Source organism: Cololabis saira, chromosome 17 (assembly GCF_033807715.1).
Source record: "Cololabis saira isolate AMF1-May2022 chromosome 17, fColSai1.1, whole genome shotgun sequence".
Classification (NCBI taxonomy): Eukaryota; Metazoa; Chordata; class Actinopteri; order Beloniformes; family Belonidae; genus Cololabis; species Cololabis saira.
This window is the reverse complement of record NC_084603.1, coordinates 29747844-29765923: the sequence shown is the minus strand read 5'-3', so window position 1 is coordinate 29765923 and position 18080 is coordinate 29747844. Positions and strand designations below refer to the sequence as shown.

The window sequence follows — 18080 nt, the reverse complement described above, 5'->3', positions numbered from 1 at the left end:
TGCGTTTAAAATGAATGTCCGTTTTAGCCTATTTTGCAAGAAATGTAGTGGTGACAAGTGAGAACGGTCCAGATTAGGCTCAAACTGAGGCTTGCTGCAAGACTCCTCCTGTGATGGGCACTAATAAAGCATCCATGTTAACTCTCTCATGTATGTTTAAGAGTTTAATTAATAAAAAAAAAAGGCCACTGAAACTATTTTCACTTCCTGATGTTTTGGAGTTTTGATGGAAAGAAATCCTGTCTAATTCTCTACCTGTACATTTGGGAACTTCCACAGCTTCCCTACTGAGAATTGGCAGACCCTCGTCCCGGCTGCTGTCAAACGACTGGCTGTTTTCCAGCGGTCCTCCCTGTGGACTGGTCCCCTGCTTCAAGCCATTCTGGTCCGAAGACTCGCACAGCTGCAGGAAGGCATGCTCCAGGGTCTGCAGCAGGAAACAATGCAGGTTAACACGAGCCAGGGCAGCATGGTAGCATGGTTCTTTTGTTGTTGTCTCTGAGTTTATTGCTGTACTAAGTCCTACAGGGTGACAGCTACGAGCTCACAATGACCTGACAAGTAGCATTACTGCAGCAGGTGTTAAGTATAATATTTGTTTGTGTTCAGACACTGTAAAACTAAATAAGCAATGTGGAAGTTAGTTTGCCTTTGTAGCTTTGTGGTTTCATTAACAACTCTCAGCCATAACTATCAGCACCTCTGGGTGCCCTCAGGCCCCTGGAGGATTAAACAGGACTCACTGTGGAACTGTGCAGCTTCATAACTGTATCCGGAGGACTTTCTGCCAACAAATTTCCATTTCGCATGAGACCTACCTAGAAAAACAAAAAATATAAAACAAATGGGATTAAGACAGTCCGATGTAGAATAGAAGAAGACTTTAGAAGACTATATTGATCTCCCAGAGGAGAAATTCAATCGTGCAGCAGCCAAACACACACACGCTCAACAGTTTATACAAAAAAATTAAAATAGAAATAACCAATAAATAGCTAAATAATTCCGTATGTAGATGCAGATGTTTCATTTTTAAGTATTTAATGTGTTTTAATCCATTCACAACTCATTTCAAAAATAGGAAAAAGAAAAATCCCTTAAACAATAAATGTTACATCCTGAAAGAAAGTTTTGCAAATAATGTAGCTTCTCTAGAGCAAACTGTTTTAATCAAAGAAACTGGGATAATTGGTCTCATCTATAAAAAAAAAGGGATTTTCAGTTCATTATATAATAAAAAATAAATAAATAAACACTGTACTCAAATATGTCAATCTTTATCTTATGTGGGTTTTTAATTGTGAGGTGTTTAATCGCTGATGTCTCTTTGTTTTGCCCCCCAGTGTGTGATGACCAAACTTAACCCAGTCGCCTCCTCTGCGGAGCGCACGTGTCATAAACAAAGTGTCCCTGTTCCACCTGAGGCTGGAAGAGGAAGAAAAGTCCAGCTCTGTGGGTCACGTCACTAACATGTCCCTCTGACAAAACCCAGCAGACCTCGTTCCTTATCAGTGGAGCAGCACATGTTCAGCTGCGTCCCACGTAACCCAGCACACTTCTGTCAGGCTGCAGGAGCTGCAGTCAGCAAATCTCAGTTATTACCCCTCAGCCACATGACATATTTCCGTTTATCAGTCATTTGACCGTCACTGAGTGGCCCGCCAGGCTTTACTTGCGACATTCACTTCAGTGAGAACTAAGCATCTTCTGTTAAAATGCGTGACCTAAGAAAAATGTTTGAGTTATGGAGTTAGGCTACATCTTCATCACTACATCTCCAGTTTATCACAGCAAGTTCACATTCCTCAAACAGTCGCACTTGCTGACATGTGGGCCAGATTACCAAATTCACTCTGAAGTTAAGGCATTGTGGGATATAAAAAAAAAGAGTAACACATACTTCTAGTGGCATTTAGTAGTATTTTGTGGATTTAGGGTAGTAGTATTTTGTGGTACTTTTGTAAAGTCTGCAAAAGCTTCTTAAAAGGCGCCTAACCATCATGTGGCAATAAATTCTCCACTAAAACCCAGACTGAAATATGTAATAATCTATTGATCTTCTCAATGAAACTATTGCATGGTTCCTGTAAATTGTTACAAGCAAAGAGGAAATCTGATCTTAAAGGCAAAAATATCATTAAAACAATCAAATAAACTGGGTACCAACTCTTTTCACCATATAAAGACAAAATGGGAGGAGGATCTAAACCTGCAGATACCAGACTTTGTATCTGCAATGAGTAGAGTGAACACATCCTCCTTTTGTATGCAGACATAGTCTAATTCAGTTCAAAATATTTCTTAGGCTTCTTCTCTCCCGGAGTTAAGCTATATCCAAGTATTGACCCAAGACGTGAAAGACGTCACGAGACCGAGGCCGCCCTCAGCCACGTGTTTTGGTCATGCCCGGGAGGCATGATCATCTGGCCGTCTATCTTTGATCTCTTATGTTTGTAAGAAAAGGATCAGCCGCAATCCAATTATGGCAATCTTTATTTTACCTCACCTGAGGGGACTACAACTACAAACTACAAACTACAACAAATCAAGCAGGTGTGGTTGCCTTTGTCACACTGCTTGCCAGGAAAGGAATTCTTGTTAGCTGGAGTAGCCCTAAGGCTCGAACGCAGAAACGCTGGTTTGAGGAAGTACTGGCCCATTTAAAGCCGGAGAAATGAGGTACTCCTCACAAGGCTGTGCTAGGAACTTTTATACGTTTATAGACTATTCCAACGAGGAACCCTCCGTGCCTGCACAAGATAACGCCCGACCCTTAACCACCCCATCTTTTTTGTCCATGTGTCAGGCATTAAAGGGTTCATTCTGGACAGAGTCCGTCAAACATTTGTTGTGGCTACAGTTTGTTTTCGCCAATTTTTTTCCCCCTAATACAAATACCAAGCTGGAACAAAAAGAGAAGAAAAAAAAAACCTTCAAATTCTAATTTGGATCCGAGGCTCTTTTTTCCTTTAATTTGCCGACGAGGGCAGGGATCTTGGTGAGGGATGTGCCTAGTTTCTTATCTGCGACTCTTGACATGTTAAGTGTTTACATTACAATACCTAAGTAAAAAAAAACGTCTGTAAGTCTAATCTGTAACATTCTGCTAGATTTTAACCCCCTTGAACCTGTTGAACCCTACGGACTCGGTACAGGTCAGGGTTCAGCTATGATACCTCACCTGAGAGTATAAGCCTGCCCTGCATGTTTGAGATGTTTCCCTGCATCAACACACCTGATTCTACTTAGTGGTCGTCTACACAACTCATTTCTATCTAAAACATGCAGGACAGCGGCTCTCGAGGACCTGGACTGAAGACCCCTGGCATAAGGGCTGAAGTATTTCAAACAATTTGCACAAAAAGTATTCAAAGGCACGTACTGATTCAGTTTCAACCCATTTCAAAGTCAGTTATGTCTTGTAAGGTAACATTTCCAGAAGTGCAGTGTGTCTGGTTTTGTTTTTTTCAGCTTCAACAGTTTCTGAACTGGCCTCATATATTTAGCACAGTCAGTCTTAGCAGTGACCGAGGTACCAGTCAGCTCCTCTAACTCCAAACTTAACTCCGCTAATTCACTTACGCCACAGAAGCATGGCGTCTAGGAACCTGATCTACAGCGCTAAACGTTCACGTGTATAAAATTTGACTTGTTGGACTTTCCAAAGACGATTACTGGAACAACAAGAATTGAACTCATGTACTTAATGGACTTACGGTGAACCGAGACTCGGCTTGTGAAAGACTGACACAAATCCACGGTGTAAAGTGCATGTGGGGCTATAGGCTGCTGCTTGAAGTAAAATCGTGTTACACGATATTTCCTCTGGATTTGTATGTTTCCATGGTGAAGTTCAGACTATGCAAAGTGTCGAGCACAGATTGAATTCACTAGATGCAAAGGTTCTTTTGTTTTACATCTTGTTTTTTTTACTCTTCCTCTGCCAGACTGTCTCCCTGTTGTTGAGAGTTGCAGCCTTTTCTTGCTGTTGCTCATCACCTCTTCCTGGTTTTATTTCATGTTTCTCACCAAACCCAAACTGCTTGAGTAGTTTCTGCTTCTTCCAGGACATTTTCCTTATATTTGATCCACTCTTTCTTTAAAAAAAACCCATTTTGTACTTTTACTTTTCTCTAATGTACAACATTTGTGCTCGCTTATCCTTAAACCATTACATTAATCAATTCAACTACGCCACTGTGATGCGATGGATCAAAGTAATGTAATCCTCACTATACATACTTTTAGATTTGTAGGTCGCAGCTACAAGGATTATCTTTTCTTTTCTATTTTTTTTTGTCTTAAGTAAGGACGAGTAGCTTCCTAAACATCAACATCATCACAGCTGATTTAAGTACTACTCAAGAATAAGTCAAATTAAAACAATTCTGGCATTTTAGTGCACATTTGGCCCTCTTCTTACTATTTATGGGAACAATCAACAGTGTAGAAACAAACGACACATTATAATACAGAGTAGACCTCAATAAACACAAAAGGGAGCCTCTGTACATCTCTATCACTGCAACTCACTAAATTTCATCTTTTGTTCCTCCTGTCAAAGCTCATAAATGCTACGTTTCAAATTCAGACCCATTCATTTGTCTCTGTGAGGAAACAAGGGGAAAAAAAATCAAGCATTAGAGCATTTGGTTCTTCTCCTAATTGTTTATGCATTCCTGGATGTTGTGCACTTTTGTATTTGTGCTTTTGGTTGTGAGTTGATGTCCATGTCTGTCCATGATCTAACTCACCACGTTGGCTTGCCTGGCCTCCTCTATGTAGTGCGTGGTGATGATGATGGAGACTTTTCCCGTCTTCACAATCTCCACCAAATGCTGCCAGATCCTGGAGCGAACACCACACAGACCAAACATGTTACGTAACACCGGGCCAGCTCATTAATGGAGTTTTCCTAATCTCGCTGTTGGCTAAGAACATGGTTGCTGCAAGCAATCTGATCTGACCGGGCTTTGTGATTACAAAATGACACTGGAGCAACACCATCTGTGGTGTGTGTGTGTGTGTGTGTGTGTGTGTGTGTGGGTGGGGGGGGGGGGGGGGGGGGGGGGGCGGGGGGGCTTTCACAAATGCCTGCCTTTCTAAAACATACTCTTTCATGTCTGAAAGGACATTAACTAGTTAAACTGCTTTTATCAGAATGCAATATTCACGACAGAAAGGGTAACAGAGCAATGGTAAAAAAAATCCTATTGGATGGAAATATAATTTAATTGACCTTATCCTTTGTAAAATATCTGATTGTTTCTTTATTTGCAGCCCTGTGATAGATTAGTGTTTCTTGCTTGAAGAGATCTCAGATAAACCTCAACAGACCTCTGTGACCCTGAATAAGAAGAAACTGGTCTAGAGAGAATAGATGGATGGATAATAAAATAGTAGTTTATCATCTAAGAATTTAAGTTGAGTAGTCCAAATAAATTGCGTCCACCAGAGACGTTATAATTGTTAACATATACTTTACACTTGTATAATATATGTATGTATAATAAATGCAAATATAAAACATAATTCTGATCTCTTTAGATGACATTATTGTATCCGAAATGGTAAAAATGGCTTTTAATCTTTGGTAGAGAGACAAAATATGTATCTACAAGAGTATCGACATGTTTTGTAAGAAAATCTTTGATAAAACTGAACTATAGCCACAAATGTGATCTTCATTGTCTATTACGACTGATACAGCCTGTCATCAAATACTGATACATCGATAACCACAATGCATATTTAATTACAGTTTACTATTTTCATGCTGTTAGAGGGTACACTTCAGTGACTTATTAAGCCATTTCTAGCTTTGTCACATTGTAAATTAATAGTAATATTGATTTTGTTCAAGAATCTGTCAACAGGGAGTAACAGAAGGCCGTCGAGAGAGTTTGAAAGTAACTAAGGAACTTCATAGTTCAGGATATCGTCAGAGAAAAACAGCTGGATAAAAACATCCAAACAGCTTGGTGGTGACTGTAAAAGTTATTTGATTGCTACCTGTCTGTTTTGGACATTTTGGCATTTTATTTTTCATAAAGAAAACAAAGCAACAGCAGAAATTTTTTTTTTTTATTTCCTATAGTTTAAACATTCATTTTCTACATAATTTGGGGATTTAGCGTATCTGAAATTACCTTCCTCTTGTGATTTCTTTTGATATTAGGACACTGTGTGACGTGACGGTGACAAAAGTGTGAGAGAAAACAGTTTGCAGGTTTACTGCACACGTATGTTGCATACTTGGATCTGAGGACGGGGTCCACTCCGACCGTGGGTTCGTCCAGGATGAGCAGCTCAGGGTTCTGCAGCAGAGCAGCACCAAGGGACACCCTTCGTCGCTGGCCCCCGCTGTCACACACACAAAAGAGCGACAGGGTTCATTTTTTGTGATCATCTTGTGATCTGTTATTCCACCTCGCCTCTCTGCATGCCGTTCAGTCCAGAGGTAGGTGGGAAAATGGGAGCCAAAGTAGCAGAGGCAAAACGTTCAAGACAAACCTGCCTGACAAGACAGAAATAAACAACCTTACCTGAGGTGGGTACTTCTGGAGAAACACAAGCTTGTTTGTTTAGGCAAGTGGATTATACAGAAATGCATAAAACAGAGAAGATATGCGGAAACAGAAGCTTCACAGTCATTTGCATGTAGTAAATGCTTGTTCATGCCAGAAATATGATTCATCCGAAGCACAGCTTCCACCTCCTCCTATCATCGTACATCAGCAATACCAACATCAAAGCAGACAGCGACCAGCCTGCTTCAACATCACTGATGACGATGCCTGAATGTGCAAATGTTTCCATCTGAGGGACAACGGTTCCAGCGATTTTCACTTGTTTACATTTTTAAATATCCATTTGGGTCATATCTTTGGAAATGTGAGCGGCTTACACCAAAGGTCTTCGAAAAATGAAGTAGATTGAACGAGCCAGAGTGTCGGCGGCTTCAGGTCAGGAGGTCACATGAGCCAAACTCTGCAAATATGATCACATAAAAACGCAGCCTGGCAGAGGGATAAAACTTTGATCTGGTTGCAACAACTGGGTGCAACAAAAGTTCCTACTTGCTCACACATAGTGCATTAATTACTTAAAGTTCATTAATGGGAGAGAAAGTGGACGACAACCAGCCAAATAATGGCCAAGTTAAATGAAATTCCCTCAAATTTAACTATTAAACCGGTTTATAAACCATAAAACAAGCGTCTACAAATGTTCCCACCTATCAAAGAGCTGATAGTAGAAGCTGCTCTTGGTTTATGAAGCTTTAAATGGTTAAAACTGTATTTCAGAGCTTGTGTTATGTCACGATCCTTCCACACTGCTGATACTTTCTCTCACGGCTGACTTCCACCATCCAGCTGCCTCCACAACCTCATCAGACAAGCTCATACACCGTTTTGTGCACGCTGACTTTACAACACCCCAAAAAGAAAGCGATAATGTTTCTATGCATGTGTGCACATGTGCAGATAAATCATGGTTCAAAGTCTAGATAATGTCATAAACTGGCTGTATATTCAGATGTATGTAATGCTTATGTCTTTACCACACTTTTTTGTTTTGTGTAAGCCCTGCAGACGGCATTGAAGACTCTTTAAGATGACTTTCTTGGAATATCTCCTTGGAAACACCAGCTGAGGTACGTGTGGTTCCTACCTGAGGTTTCGGACGATGCTTTGCTTCTGAGGTAGATCCAGGAACTCGATGAGGAAGTTCATGCGGGCCTGGGTTTCCTTCCACGTGAGGCCGTGGATTCGGCTGAAGAAGATCAGGGTGTCGCTGATGGTGAACTCGTTGTACAGAGCCAAATCCTGTGCAACACAAACACAGCTGCGTTTCATGTGTGCCGATGTGTTATTCTGTAAAGATGTTTCCCTGAAGGAGCGTGAAACTCAAACAGGATTTCATCACACGGTTTACTTTTCCCCACAATACGTCTCGGGTGAAATGTAAAAATGTAAAAGTTATTGCATCCACAGTATGACTTTTACTTTGCTTTTACTTTTACAGTACTTTTACTTTTACTTTACTTTACTTAACTGTCTCTGTTTCACTTCTGCATAATCATAAATACAGTACATGTCTGTCTAAATGAAATGGTATTCCTTTGAGACCAAGCCCTAGTCCTAAATACTTACAACTTTAAAAGATTAACTAAAAGGCCCTTGGACATATTATTTTCTAATAACATATGTTTAGTATCTATTACATATTGCCCAGAGCTTCGTTTGAAGCGATAAGGACATTTGTTTATCTGCAGTTTGATATCAGACCACAACAACACAACGGTTTCTCCCTGGGTCACAGGATGTGATGCTCGGGGTTACAGAGAGGAGTGTGTGGAGTCCGCTCGTCAGATATCCAGTCTGACAGTAACAAGGTGCAGGTTCACGTCGCCTAGCAACAAGAGCTAAATTACAGGAGCAATTTCCTGTTTGTGGCTGCAAGGATCAGCTCACAGACGGGAATATTACACGCTAGGCTTTTTGGTAAATACACACTTCCGTGGACAAACAGCGACTAACGATTAGTTTTTATGATCTGGGTAAGGAACAAAATGGAGAAAACACGCCCTCGGGTCAATAAAAACTAAGAGTTAAATATATATATATAGGGCTATTTAAAAAAAAAAAAACAACCTTAAATATACAGGACTGTTTCAGAAAATTTGAATATTGTGATTTTCTGTAATGCAATTACAAAAACTGAAATATTTCAAGCCTTTTATTATTTTAATATTGCTGATCATGGCTTATGGCTTAAGAAAACTCAAATATCCTATCTCAAAAAAATCTAATATTCTGGGAATCTTAAACTGAAGCCATAATCAGCAATATTAAAATAATAAAAGGCTTGCAATATTTCAGTTGATTTGTAATGAATCCAGAATGTATGACATTTTTGTTTTTTTAATAGCATTACAGAAAATAAAGAACTTTATCACAATATTCTCATTTTCTGAGACAGTCCTGTATATAGAGCTATTTAAAAAGAAAAAACAACCTTAAATATATTTGGGTACATGAGTTTATGATGGATTTAAAAAGAAACTTGTGCAGCACACTCCTTTTAAGGTGGATTGGTTGTTTACCTGTGGCATGTACCCAACCATCTTCCCTGGAATCTCGTGACCTGGAAATGCAGGTGGTTTTCCCAACACGGTGATGTGACCCTTCGATATTTTCAGAGTTCCAACGATGCATTTTAGAAGTGTCGTCTTTCCACATCCGCTGGGCCCGAGGAGCCCGTAACTGCAAAACAAAGTCAGACGCTTTTCACACGGAGCACGACGGTTCTCTGATTAAAGATTGCTGTATTTGTTCTGAGTTACGATGACGTTTCTGCTGTGCAACTCTTCCATTTTGACAACAACAACAAAACAAAACATTGTATAAAAGCATGATGCATCACCACAGTTTTGACGATCTTTATCTGTTATTTAAGTGAGCGAGCAAGTTATCTGGAAGGCAACTAGTTGACCGTGTTAGAGAACGTGAACCTCCTGCACTGATGCAGTCAGAAGCTTAACCGGCTGTTCATCTGATCCCCAGATGGGATGATTGGCAGCCATGACTGTGTGCAGTGGGACAGAGACAGATTATGTCTTTTTGAGGCAGATTTGGTATATTAATGCAAACAAAACAAGATTTTTTTACACTCAGAAAAAACTGCTATGAAGCAATTTGAGCTGCTTGTTCTATCGCAATGGTTCAAAGCCTCGCTACATATCAACTACAAAACCTACGGATTATTTGGCCACTGAGAAAACATGAATGCATGAGTTTTTAAAGATCAAAACTTCAGATAAAGACCAACAACGTTAGTATTGTGCTAAGTGCCTGTCGGTGTATGTTTTAAACAGATGCAAATTACAGATAAAGAGCCTTAAAAGCTAAGTAGGGGGTAATTATTTTGATAAAGGTCAACGTTTGGAGATAAGCCTGCGAAGCTGCAAAAGTAACAGGGTCAAAGAGGTCAAAATCATAATTTTAACCGTATTTTTCAGTCCTCAGGAACCACTGCCCTGCATGTTTTAGATGTTTCCCTGTGCCAGATGGATGGATTACCACTTTCACTTTGCGTCCACGTCCACATAAGTCTGTGTTTGTGCCTGAAACACCTAACGCACACAGGAACGTGGTACTTGAGGAACGCTGCTTTAATCAAGTCCCTGACTGTCGTTTAATTTTATCAGTTAAAAAAGAAATGTAGTTTCTCACTATATAACAATTATATGCATAGATACTTAAATAGAGGGTAACTGCTTTGTCAAAACAGTATATTAAAAACATTAAAACAACACAAAAAGGACAAATAAACCTACAGTACAAGTGACTCAACCATACGCTTCTTCCTCTTCTTTTAATCAGATTGTTATCGATATGAAAACATCCTCTTTCCATTTTAGCATTATGATTCATAAAGATGGAAAATTAAAACAGCTGACTGTGCAGATCCAAAGAACAGACTGTCAGTCCCGGAAAACTCAGTCCGGAATCACAGCGCATGCTTCTTGTTCTCTTGAGTACAGGACATATTTGTTCATTTACGGCCACAATATATAATATGACACTTAACGAATTTGGCATCATGTTGCTATTCAACATTACCATAATTCTAAAATGATTAAATAAAATGTGAGCACAAATATATTTCTGGCCAAAGGTTTTAGTGTCTCCTCAGACTTTCTCGTGTCATTTGTCTCTCCAAGAATGCACAAAACAAAAGTGGCATGTAAGTCACTGATAATGAAGCTCACTGGCTGACAAGTGAGACAGACATTTAAAACAAAGGCTGTGTGAATTTAAGTTATTCTGAGGGCTAAAGGCTGGACGGTAACTGAGATGGCAGACTTTGTGATGTCATTTCTTTTGTAGGGATGGAATTTTCATGTTTGGCTTCAGGTAACAAAAAAGGTGGATTTCTTTAAAGTTAAACCTGACTAACTAGCAGGAATTTGGCAACTCCTCAGTCAGCAGACGCCTAACAGAAGAGACAGCGAGCAGACTGGCTCCAGCAGCTCAGCCAACAAAGCTGACATCATTTGCATGTTGAGAATAATCTCAGCTCAACGGGAAAAGAAGGACAAATGTGATGGTGCTGCAAGGAGTAAACAGTGCTGTGCTGTGGGACATCAACAACCCGAAAGTATGCAGAAATTCCACTTACATCTGTCCCTGTGGTACCGTTAGGTTCAGGTTGCTGAGGACCTTCAGTTTGCCGTACGACCTGCATACATCTCGGCACCGGATGGCACAGTCGCCCTGCGCAGCGGGCAGAGACGCCTCCAAATCAGGCTTTGCATCACCTTCCTTCATCTGGAAGAAGAGAAACTTTGTTGAGCACAAATAACATCCCTGAAAGCTGTCGTTATAGTCATGAGTGTCCAGATTTGACAGATCAGCAGCATTGACACTTGTTCTTCACTGTAGTTCATGGAAATCTGTCATCAAACAGGCTAATAACAGGATCTTCAGCCTCGAGTGTCCCATCTATTGCTTCGAAAAGTGTTGTTTGAAACATGTATCTTGTGAGTTTTTATATTTAACTGTCTTTGTGAGTCTTAAAAGCAGTTCTGATCTTAAACCAACCGGCTTTATACCTCCGGACATTGATTATTATAGTAAATGAAAGATTCACACACTCTTCCTCTAGAAGGAAAGAAAATATCACGGCGGCAAAAAAGTGATCAAGACAAAAGTGTTACTGGTTTAGTCCAATAGTAAAATCTCCTGCCTTTTTTTTTTTTTACATTTTGAAAGATAACTAAATGCATTTCAAATCAGCTTGATTTGTCATTTATATGTTAAATAAACTACCTTTATCAACATTGCTTGCCAAGTGTATTTACATTTGTTAAGTGGAAGGTTCCATCCATCCAGTGCTGCAACACAAACAACACATTTTTGTGGCTCTGTGGTTTTAAAGATTGATAAGTGCTGGCTCCAAAAAGTCTCCAATCGGCTCCAGAAAAGCTGAAACTTCTATAACTAAGTATGAAGTCAAGCATGTTTTTCCACCAGTTATTATGAAATCATAAGGTAAAAAATCTGTGTGGTCAGGTGGTGGCAAATATTATATTAGGCCTCTGGGAGAGGTATGCTGGGTGGAGCGTGTGTGTGTGTGTGTGTGTGTGTGTGTGTGTGTGTGTGTGTGTGTGTGTGTGTGTGTGTGTGTGTGTGTGTGTGTGTGTGTGACAAGGCTTTCAGGTGAAAGGGGACAGTAGGTTCATACATCCGTGACCTCCACATTGTTTTGATTCATGACTGTGGAGTTGTCATCACTTATCAAAGGAGCAGATACAGCATCTTCTGCGGACGGTGTTAGATTGTTTTAATCAGTTCTTGGCACGCTGAAATGATGATGACTTGTTCTTCGGTTAACTGGACAAACAGACCCTTGAGGGGACTCTGATACACATTGTTCTTGAAATGCAATCACTTTTTCACTTTTTCGGCATCTAGTCGACGTTTCCAAAAGTCTTTTTGAGGTGAAACAAGGACGGGACGAGTGAATTAACTAATATCACAGTTACTCTGAACCACGGTTCCCTTTTTACTTATCACACTCTCCAGATACATATGCTTCCAGCCCAAAAACAAGACGTCAAATGCCAAAATGAAACCTCAGAATGACAGCTCACAAGCCACCTGTAGTGGACATTTTTACTGCTTTTGCAGAGCATATAGTCGACCAAGACCGTACAGTCAGTCTGACTTCTTATGATTCTTTTTTGTATTCAAAAGCTGTAAACAGGTCACAGTGGCTCATTGTCTGCTAGTTTCAAGGTTGGAGATATTCAGTGAAACCCTGTGATCTTGTGTTGTGGCTAAGGAGTAACCTTGCTCAACTGGGATGAGCTCCCATGGGTGGCGATATAGTTTCTGTTGGCTCGGAGAAAATGTGGATAACGCAAATGCTGTTCATCTGTAACTTTCCATCTGCCTTCGTAGTCAGTCAGTCAGGAAACCGTCAGTTTTTGTACCCCAGTCCCAAACCAGTACCTAATTTTCATTCTTCTCATTTTATTTATTTATTTTTCCTATCATTATAATTTTATTGTACATGGACACTGTTTCCAGTTTGACTGAGCAACAGTCCCCCGTGGGAAAGTTCAAGATGTGGTCATGGAACAATATCATCTGAGATTTATTCATTTATTTATTGCATCGTTATTTTTAAGCTTTTTGTTTTTTGTCCAAATGTGGAAAAGATCATGTGTTGGTTAACTACCCTTTGAAAACCTCTTGTTGGGGAAAGTCCCCTCCTATATTGATAATTTTGCAAAGTTAAATCTGGTTTATCTTAAGACTCTCTTTTCAAGACTGTACAGCATTCTTTATAGCCCACATCATTCAACAGGCCGCTATGGAGGTCAGATCATTTCAGGTTGAATGGCTTTGTGATTCTTCTCCAGTCCTACAAACACATTTCAGATCAGTTTTGGATGAAGATATTTCAAGCACAGCACCGCAATTAAATCTTAAAACTGGAGGAAAATTCCATCTTGCATCGGTGACAAGTATGAATATAACATTTGACTCTTCTGCAGATGTTTAAAGTCCAGTCAGTAGGCTGGGTGCTGAAAGGGCTTTGATGCGTACAGATGGAAATAACTAAACCATTCTTTAATAATCCAGTCATCAAACCACTTTACACAGATTGTTGTTGTTTTGTTCTAGTAATGCAAGGAGGGAAGCCAACTATTTGCCCTTTAACCCCCAAGATGGCAAAGAAACACGACACAGAAAGTAGAAACAAGCTCATATTCTCCCATTCCTCTGTCTTTGCACCACTGCCAAGCTCCATTAGACACAGTATATGAGTCCTAAACAATCCTGAACGCACTAATCTCTAATAACAACCTTCTTTTTTGGGTTTCCAACTCCCTCCCTCCTTTAATCCAGAAATCTCTCCACTAGGGGATTGGGGGGGGATTGCATTGCATAATTTGATGCATTTGGTGGGCCTCACCTTTGCCACTTTAGCCTACATCTGCAGACAGACATTCCACCGTCATAGTGAACTGGAGTATGCCACTCTGAGGTTAATTAATTAAGACCATAGCAGAGTGAATGAAAATCAGCCCAGTTGCATCTGCCAGATACATTCAGAGATGAAGTTTGCCTACCTCACCGGCAGCAGAGCGCCCTGACGCGATAGACGGAGAGTTAAGATCTGCTGTTGATGGAGCAGAAAGTGACCGACAGAGAAGATGAGAGTCCTCACACTGAAGACAACCACAGAAGAGCACGTGAACGTCAGCTGACACAAACATCACTGAAGTTGCAGAGCAGGTTCAGTTCAGCCGCAGGCAGGTGGAAACCGCAAGCTTCCCTTCTGAGCAACTGTTCCCTATAATATGCGCAAATAGTCATTTTGGTGAAAATCTGGTTGAATTTTTGTGCAAAATTTTTTTCAATACACTTTTTTTTTTTTTTGCTTCCAACCAGGATTTGCCATCGGACAAAAAGGCCCCATATTTACAAAAAGAAAACACTGCGTGCTCTTCTGCGTGAACACTTCCTTCAGATATTGACCTAATTCACCCCAACAAAGCCTCTCTTTTCATCCCCGGTCCGCTGCTTTGTGCACCAGGAAGAATTCCTACCTTGCTTGCCAAGTTGTTGCGAACTTGCGTCACCGCCAAGTGGAAGAAAACGGGCTTTACAGCAGCAGGCGCGCACTCAAGCCTCTCCGGATTCCGCAGCGAACGCAGCGAGCCAGACAAAACTGTTCAAAGAGTGGCCAATGGCAGAGTATTTATGAGCTGAGCCTCGACCCTCCACTCTCACTTCTGCTGTCACATCAGCGCGTCACGCAGGATGTGAGCGCTGCAGCGGTGATGGACGCACGGCGCACCCCTCGCTCCCCCTGCAAACGATAGCGCTTATCTCTCGTCCTTCCCTCTGTTTCATCAAAATCCAGCTCTAAAGCCTTCGACTTGTCATGCAGTAGCGTGAGCAATCTAAAGGGTGGATGATGATGCGGTGGCGGGTTGTGCGCCCGGCCGGCGGAGCGTCACTCCATCCCCGCTGCAGCTGCAGCTGCGAGCGGAGGAGGAGGAGGCCTGGCTGCAACTAAAGCACCGTGCCGGTGTCGGATGTAAAAGCGACCCAAAAACGGCGATTATTAAGCATCTCTTACCCGCTGCTGCCCCTGCATCTCGGTGCAGTCTGCAGGTTCGGTGGCATCACTCCGGCCAGCAGCCTCCATGGCAGCAGGGAGGAGGAGGGCGGACCGGAGAGCCGGCTGCCTGGATCTCTGCAGCACGCAGCGGCCGGAGGGGGGAGAGGGAGAGGGAGAGGGACGGATGCGCTATGGGACATTTTATTGTGAAGTGTTTGGAAAGCCTGAATTATGGTTCTGCGTTAAATCAACGCAGAGCCAACGACGTAGGGCACGGCGTAGACTCTGCGTTGGTGTAACGCGGAACCATAAATCGGCCTTAATACTGACGGCTGACTCCCTTAGACATGGACTACAAATTACTGTAAAGTCTGGCTCACAATGTGCGCAGAGCCCAAGTCCTTATTAATTTACATATACATGAAGGTGCTGATTGTCCACAGCAAAAACATCCATTGTCATATTGAATATGCTCCCCTGATGTCACTTTTTGAAAAATGTAAACAAAGTCAAATCTGGAACAGAAGGAGGGGATCCTTAAAGCTTGACCTGCAGCCGTCCCATCCAGCAAGGGTCCTTGAACAATATCCACTTAGGTCATTGGATTTCTTCTTTTACCTTATTTATTCACTAGTATTTTGATATGTTTTTTTTATTTTTGTACATGTAAAAAACAACCCTTCAAGAGAAGTTTAATAAGCGTCTTTGAGTGCCCAGAAAAGCGCTATATAAATAAAATGTATTATTATTAATGTATTATTATTATAAAACAAAACAACAAAACAAAGAATTTGATCCTTTAACACTTGATATCTTAATTTAGGCCTATGTGCAAAAAAAGGAGTAGGGAGAATTGTAAACTTATTTAATCCTACCCCCATTCACTAATCATTTAACCCATATTTATAAATACTCACACACTGTACTCACACTGCTAAATAACATTATTATTATTATTATTATTATTATTATTATTATTATTATATACTGTTATTATACTAATGATAATATATTATAATATAATAATATATTATATATAATTATACTCAAACACATACCTACATACCTACATACATACTGTACATACACATAGTTGAATATTTCTATACATTTTCTATATATATTGATGTGTCCATCTTAATAAAAAATATTTAATTGTTCTATTGCAAGAATATGTGACACTGTTGAACAAATACCAGAAAATGCTGAAAAATAAATTATATGAACATAAGTTTAATATGTGTTGTCCACTAGAGGGGGGAGTGCAAGGTAACATATTCAGAATAAATTGTCTGTATCTTACATTTGTAGAAGTCATTGTGTACTTTTTTGGGGTGTATTAGTTTTGTAAAGAAAAAAAAGCCACAAAGATAGCCAGCTGTGTCAGAAATACTCTAAGAGTGATTCAACAGTCAGTAACAGCCAGGACATCAGGCGATTGTACACGTAGTCTGTTTATGTATGCAATAATTATAAATACTCATTGTCCAGAAGAAACAGTTTTTTCAGTTCATGGCCGGTTTAAGGTGTGTCATCATTATACTGCAGGTCTGGGAGGGATAGTTTAAACAATTTACCTCTTAAAGTGGTCTAACAAGGATTATGAGAAATATGTGTTTTTCTTTTCTTTTCCAGAGCATGTAATGTTAGCTTTTAGAGTTGCTTGGTCTTATTCTTTCTTCTCTAACCTGATAAAACATTCCTTCCTTCTATCAGTTCTCGTGCCAACGAGTCTCACACAAACAAAGAGGCATGACTTATCTACATGCTCTTAACAGCTGAAGGTTAAAATTTAAACTCCTTCTTTTTCTATAAACACTACTTCCTGTGGCCAGAAACGTCTCACTTAATCTCTCCACGGTAACTTGAAGCACTAATTTGTTTCACAGATTCATCTGGGAAGTCCTTGTTGGAAACAACTGGTGGAAACAGGAGTGGAAAAGTGCAGGAAAGACAGATTCTTCTGTGATGGGAATCTTTGCAAATCTTGTGAAAACACAGCTCCTTTCCGAGGTAAAATCCACAGGACTTTAACGAAAGTGATTGAATTTCTTCCATTGTTTATTTCGAAACTGTTGCCAACTTTCATGTCATGATGTGGATTTTTTTTTTTTTTTAATTCTAGATGTCATATTCAGCTTCTACATTACAAGGTTGTACCATGGTCTTAAAAATCGAAAGGTTTGCCTTTGTTTTCTTTCTATGCATTTTCTTTAATTTTCAGATCTCCAGGCAGCTGCTGATTGTTTGGACAAATGTTTAGAGCAATCTACTAAGTGTCTAGTAAGGTAATTTGTGCATCAGCTGTGCCTTTACTTGTTTTTTTCTGCTTTGATATTGTGAATAACAGTCAAAAAGTAATTATACCAATATCAAATAAATGCACAAATGTTTCAGTGTCAGCTTTTAATGTTCTGATTGCAGTCTTGAAGATCTTTTACTCAGAAACAGAGATTTGTATCAAATTGTTTTCAGTGTTTTGCATGTTTTAAAAGTATAGCTGATAACAGAAAAAATAAACTACAATAAAAAATAAAATAAATTAGAAAATGTAAAAAGAAAATGAAATAAATCTAAAATGAGTTTAAGATAAAACCAGTAAATCCAACATGTATCTAATACGTTATCACGTGTTGTTCCGCATGACAAAGAGAAGATTAACATTTAGGAAGTTTGCTGTACCTGGCTATTATCCTAATCTGTATTTAAATAGCTATCATAGATCACTTATCTTGACATTTGCACATGTGGAGTTCTTTTTTCCTTCATATTTCCTCCATATTTTTGTTCTCTTTATACCCCACAGCAAACTATGCATGTTGAACACAGAATAATTTCACTTCAGCCTGAAGATTTAAAAAAATATTTGTATTTTTTGCTGTCTATAACTGATGTTTATTTCGTGGATGGAAATTAAGGACTATAAAACCACG

At 39.9% G+C, this 18080-nt stretch overlaps 1 protein-coding gene across 2 annotated transcripts in view; it reads right to left on the bottom strand.

Moving 5' to 3' along the window:
* abch1 (ATP-binding cassette, sub-family H, member 1) overlaps nt 1–15279 on the bottom strand; it is a 37205-nt gene extending 21926 nt beyond the window's left edge. The window contains exons 1-8 of one of the 2 annotated variants that reach the window (XM_061745570.1): nt 15166–15279; nt 11188–11336; nt 9110–9269; nt 7675–7829; nt 6256–6363; nt 4755–4848; nt 744–818; nt 256–427 (exon numbers count right to left, since the gene is read on the bottom strand). In XM_061745570.1, the coding sequence (XP_061601554.1) occupies nt 256–427; nt 744–818; nt 4755–4848; nt 6256–6363; nt 7675–7829; nt 9110–9269; nt 11188–11336; nt 15166–15234 (982 nt within the window). In that variant the 5' untranslated portion in view covers nt 15235–15279. Of the gene's footprint in view, nt 1–255; nt 428–743; nt 819–4754; nt 4849–6255; nt 6364–7674; nt 7830–9109; nt 9270–11187; nt 11337–14629; nt 14781–15165 lie in introns of those variants that run through there. The other variant, XM_061745571.1, reaches the window with a different exon arrangement.
* Between the last annotated feature and the right edge of the window lie 2801 nt (nt 15280–18080).